At 46.0% G+C, this 6,007-nt stretch overlaps 1 protein-coding gene across 1 annotated transcript in view; it reads right to left on the reverse strand.

Moving 5' to 3' along the window:
• Window positions 1-1,262: 1,262 nt before the first annotated feature.
• Window positions 1,263-6,007, reverse strand: part of LOC119281607 — a 13,950-nt gene continuing 9,205 nt past the window's right edge. Inside the window, exons 3-5 of the mRNA XM_037562094.1 lie at window positions 2,399-2,847; window positions 2,037-2,319; window positions 1,263-1,939 (exon numbers count right to left, since the gene is read on the reverse strand). Coding sequence (XP_037417991.1) covers window positions 1,857-1,939; window positions 2,037-2,319; window positions 2,399-2,830 — 798 coding nt within the window. The 5' untranslated portion in view covers window positions 2,831-2,847 and the 3' untranslated portion in view covers window positions 1,263-1,856. The remainder of the gene's footprint in view (window positions 1,940-2,036; window positions 2,320-2,398; window positions 2,848-6,007) is intronic.

Genomic DNA, 6,007 nt, shown 5'->3' on the forward strand with positions numbered 1-6,007 from the left:
CCGCAGAGTGCGTGCGCTGGGATGCCTCTGTCAGACCTGCAAGCTGCCGCCTCCATGCTACAAGCCATCGTCGCCGTGTTGCATGCTGTCGTCGTCGAAATTCGTGCGGCCAGGAGCTGGCCGCTCGAAAGCGCGCGCACGAAGTAGTAGAATTCAGGCATTATTACTAAATGGATACAGCGGCAATCAAAATTACTGATGTTAAGCTCTTTAACGTCCTAAACTCCACAACTCAACTGCTAGGTTGTGAGGTTGTGAGTCCATTGCAACAAGAAGTTTTTAATTGTAATGGCATATGTATCTACGTTCTTAAAGCGAATCTAGTTGAAACCATACATGTGTTAGATGAAAAGCAGAACAAACAGTTATCAGCCATGTGGATGTAACCAGATACAAATTTCACATTAGATCAGACGACCTTGGTATCAAGTCCATCAAATACTCCCTCTGTAAACTAATATAAGAGCGTTTAGATCACTAATATAGTAATCTAAACACTCTTATATTAGTTTACGGAGGGAGTACTTGTTAATTTCAAATTCAGTCATTTTGACTAATAACAAACAAAAGGAGGTTGAATTTCTGTGTTTCACATAAATAAAAGACGTGTGCTGTAGCAGGTCGTGAAATATTTTATTATGACTTGGACATGCTACATTATAGAAAGATCATATGAATAACTGGTCATTCTGTCGAAAAGCACTTCAACCTATACATTTGTCAGTGAATTATAAAACATACCTGCATCTTTAACTTCAAAATTAGATAGGTAACAGGGAACTACAATGGGAGTACAAAAATAATTGTCTGACCATGTTTGTTGTCCAATGCACTGTGAATAAGATACGTCCTTCTAATAGTGTGACCTAAAAAGTATATCAAGGCCTGTGTCATCTATTTATAGCACGTGATCTGATTAAATACACAAATAAAGGTGACTAGTCTGGTAGTCCATTACTGCCTCAAACAAATGTACGAAGTATAAAACGCCAGAGAAAACTAACAGTGTACTAGTACAACTGTTGATGGCCAAGTCGAGGCCAGATCTGGCTATCCGGATGAACAAATGCAACTCTATGTTAAGATGGACAATCTAGTTGGATTACGCCTCTTCATAAGATCAGCTAATCGAAGTGCAACAAAAAGTGAACCAGCTGTCGCTATGCAATCAAAATAAATAATAATAATGATGGAGTTGCATGATAGCCAGTGAGATAGTCACCCTTAAATTGTCTGCTTAGTTGCACTTATTCCACAACCTAACCTACATAGGCTCTCAACAAAACCTCCCGCAATAGAACCAATTACTTGGGCAAATAAAAATCTCAATTTAAGTATGCACTACGAAAGTCAAATAGACACATGCACAATAATTAGAGATAATATTGGCCCCGAATGGTCTGGACTCTGATTTGATTGCTCAGTGAACAATTCAATAAACCATACCAAAAGGGAAACTAACCAGCCCAGGCATGTCCAAGATTCCTTACAAACAAAGTAAATCAATCTGGGGCTTTAGGGGTGCGAAGGAGGGGAGGGGAGAAATAAGGCATGCGAGGTGGTGTGTTTCAGTTGGAAAGAAGGGGCTTAGATATGCTTAGAGGGAGGCAACCCCGGTGTGCCGAGGGTTGGGTGGTTGATTGGAGCGGATGGGTTGCCGCTGACCTTGTCCAAGTTGTCATCGCGTCTACACAGAATGCCAATGAGACAAAAACTTCAGTGCCACCAGCTCTACTGTAACCCTGGAACCCACTTATCTGGTCTATTTGACAAAAAAATTAATGACCGCTAAGAAAGCTTGGCATTTTCTTGTTCACCATTGGCCTCCTATTCATGAACTGAATGCTACGCTGTCTCTATGGTCCTAATACAGCCGACACCCTTTCAGCCAACTCCCTTTGAACCGGTGCAATGTCGGGGAAAAAAAGATGATCAGCAGCTGCAGAGACAGAAAACATTTCAATCCGTTACATACTTACATGAGAAATAATATTATAGGTACTGCTCAATTACTTATATGAGACTAGTTTACGAACCCGATGTACTCCAGAATCCAACTATGTAAAGTGGATCCCGACTGCGGGGCAAGTGAACGCAGAGTGGGGTAGGCCTACCATGACAGCCAGCACGGACAAAAATACTCATGGGGAAATCCCCTGTTTTCTCTTGTAATTGCTCCTTCAATGTGGAACTATCCCTGCCAACAAACAAAAACTTTCCCCAGTCATCCTCTTTGATTACTCCGGACCTCTCAGCCAGCACCCAGTGGACCTCCCGTTTGCATGAGATTGGCCATTTGTCAACACAGGGAGGCGGTGGCTGCACATCATAAGAGACAAATGAGTTAGATACTCACAACTATGAAACACTATTGGATAAACAGGGGGCCAAAGCTTACAGGCGGCCTGATGCAAGTCCGTGGCACAACATGCACGTTCCACTCTCTTGATCTGCAGGATGTGGAGAAACAGCAGCCGGCACAGAGACATGACCCAGACATAGACTTTAGCTCGAGAGTGCCATTCCTCTTCGGGATGGCACGCCACGTAATTTCTTTCTTATGTGGCTTATCAAAATCATGTTGCGCGGCTGCAACCCGGGGGCAAGGCAATTTGCTGGACAGCATGTGGGGGGCCCCAAGGTAACGGCCATAAGCGCCGCGCAGAAGAAAGGTGTGGAAATTGGGGTCCCACTCCACAGCCCATACTGAATTATGAGACGTATTGGGAGCATCAAGGCGGACAGTCCTTCCATCCTCAGCAGCATTTATGTATGTTCTGTGCACTGGGCTCTGCAGCTGCACGTAGTATGCAGTTTCGAACACCGACATTTCTCACACTGGATCTCCTGCAACAAATCCAATTTTTTTTACTCAATCCAAGAAGAAACACCACAAGGTACCAGAAGTCGATAAAGAAAAGAATGTGTAACAAGCTACCAACATCTGCCTTATTTTATTTCTTGGGAAAATGCAAGGAGGAAACAAGCATGTACTGATATCTTACTCATCAATGGAAATATTCAATATACCATGTACACCCCCATAAAAGTCTCGTATTTATTTAGACTTGGAACAAATCACCTCCAGACCAGAATTGTTATAAATGTTAAAATGACCTATCCCACATCAGGTGATTAAGAAGTTGCAAACGTGAATAATCTAAAAAGAAAATAGTACGAGAACTATTAAAGTTGGTATCATAGATCAATGCACCCATTCACAAGTGTTATACCAAATGGACAGATTCACTTATTCCGTCTCGCTACACGGGTATGAAGTCCCTGTGTGAGCTGCTGTTGGGAGATAACAAATTTATGGTTCCCCCAAACTTATTTGGTTACACATGTTTTGTTAGGGATCATAAACCGGGCGTGGGAAAACTGGATCCAAAGGCTGTGAAGTGCATCTTCATTGGGTACTCTTCTGGACAGCGGGGCTATAAATGTTGGAATCCTTTGGAGTGAATAACTGTTGTCAGTGTGGATGTCACATTTCGGGAATCAGAACTGTGAGCATACTGATCTTAGTGTGCTATTCAAAGACCTTGGCGATTTGCTGTGTCCGTCAGATGGTCATGAGGAGGAGAGTAGTGGCGGTGCTGCCGTTTCAGTGCAGCAGCAGCAGCCAATTGGTGCTACTGCTGATGGTGCTGCTGTTCGTAGTGGTGGTGGTGCTGGGACCGTTTCAGTGCAGCACAGCCAATTGTGGGTGTCATTCCGGTACAGCAGAGTGAGCAGCAACAGCAGGAGCCGAACTTGCAGCAAGACAGGTGGGGCAGGATAAATCAAGAATATAATCCTCGAGTTCATGCCAGGAGATAGCAGGAGGACAGGAGCCGAACTTGCAGCAAGATAGGTGGAGCAGGATAAATCAAAAACAGAATCCTCGAGTTCATGCCAGGAGATAGATTCAGGGGGAGCAACTTGAACAGGCAGAGAGCAACTTGAACAGCCAGAAATAAGTCAGCATGCAGAGGAGTCCGTTCCTTCACGGGAGTCTATTGACTTGACAATTGCCTTGAGAAAAGGGAGGCGGCAAGCTACAGGGAGACCTATGAAAAGGTATGGATTTGATCAACATGACATTGGCAACTATCCATCATATGAAGCATTGTCCCCACATCCTATAAAGCTTTTGTCACTTCTCTTCAGTCTGTCAATTCCAACTAACTGGAATAAGGCTTAAGGACGTGTTCACACCTCTTCCAGCTGGAAAGAAGGCTGTCAGCTGCAAGTGGGTGTACACTGTGAAGCAGAATGCAGAAGGGAAAACTGACATGTACAAGGGGTGGCGAGGGGGTATAGCCAGACCTATAGAATCGACTATGATGAAACTTTTGCAGCAGTAGCAAAGATGGGCACTGTGAGGGTCCTGATTTCTTGTGCAGCAAATTCATGGTGGTCTTTGCATCAACTTGATGTGAAGAATGCCTTTTCGCATGGGGACTGCAGGAAGAAGTCTACATGGAGGTACCATCTGGTCTCTCCACTTGCTGAAGCTAGGCAAGGTATGTAGGTTAAAGAAAGCCCTGTTTGGTCTAAAACAGTCTCCAGGAGCATGGTTTGACAAGTTCAGACGGGTTGTGTGTTAATACGGGGTCTGAGCAGTGTAATGATGACCACACACTGTTCTCTAGACACTCACAAGGAAATATCACTACACTTGCAGTATATGTGGATGACATTATTATCACTGGGGATGAAGCAGGAAATAGCAAGACTGAAGGAGCATCTAGGCAAGGCCTTCAAAGTCAAGGATCTGTGTCGGATCAAATATTTCCTGGGCATAGAAGTGGCCAGGTCTGCCGAGGGTATTGCTCCATCTCAAAGGAAATATTACCTTAGATCTTATCAGTGATGCTAGGATGCTAGGATGTCAGGCAGCCGCAACCCCAATTGACCAAAATCACAAAGTGACAGCCAATCAGGTGATCCATCCAGTGGATGAAGAAAGATACCAGAGACTAGGTTGGGAGACTGCTATACTTATGTCACAGTCGCCTTGATATTGCCTTCGCAGTAAGTATGGTGGGCCGATACATGCATGAGCCTAGGAGTGATCATCTCAAAGTAGAATTCTGAGATACTTGAAAGGGAATCTACGGAGGGGGGCTGTTATTTAGAAGTAATAGGCACCTTGTTGTGGATGGGTATTGTGATGCAGATCGGGCAAGCTGTCTAGATGATCGAAGATAAACCTCGGGCTTTTGTGTATTTGTTGGTGGGAACTTGGTGCCGTGGAGAAGGAAGAAGCAGGCTGTTGTCTCCAGGTCAACTGCAGAAGCTGAATACCGAACTATGGCACAAGGGCGAGTGAGATGTTGAAACTTGTCAGAAAAATTAAAGATACTGAAGACTCGATGCATGAACTTATGATGTGATAATAAATGGGCAATCAACATAGTAAACAACCGAGTGCAGCATGATACAACCAAACATGTGAAAATAGAAAGGTTCTTTATCAAAGAGAAATTGCACGCTGAGGTAATCAAGATAGATAGTGAGCTCAGGGCAACGGATTGCATATTGTTTGATTAATGGGCTGGGAACCAGAGAATGCAGTCTGACATGTGATGAGACAGGAATGATATATAGGGTTGCTAAACTGCACGAGAGCGCAGAATAAGCTAGCCTACGCTCCGGCCAACTAGCGCACTAGTCTAAATCCAACTAGAAACCACACGGATGGCTCTGGCGACTGGCGACTGCCCGGGCGGCGCCCCTGGCGGCCCGGATGCTGCGGCTGCCCCGCTGCCGCCTCTCCCTCCGCCCTCCTCGCCGGCGCCCGCCGCCCCGGCCCCTCCGCCCCCCCCCCCCTTCTGGATCTCCGCGGGTGCTGTGGGCGGACATCGCCGAGGCCGATGACGTCGCCGCTGGGCGCCCCGTCGTGTGCCGGGACCGTGTCCCTCCCAAGGCCCCGCCGCGGCTGCTGCCCGACCTCGCCGGTAGCCTTACTCCCAGGGGTGGGAGTTCGGCCGCCCGCGGGTCGGAGCGGCGCCGGCGCCTG

The sequence above is a fragment of the Triticum dicoccoides genome, chromosome 3B (genome assembly GCF_002162155.2).
Source record: "Triticum dicoccoides isolate Atlit2015 ecotype Zavitan chromosome 3B, WEW_v2.0, whole genome shotgun sequence".
NCBI classification, from domain to species: domain Eukaryota; kingdom Viridiplantae; phylum Streptophyta; class Magnoliopsida; order Poales; family Poaceae; genus Triticum; species Triticum dicoccoides.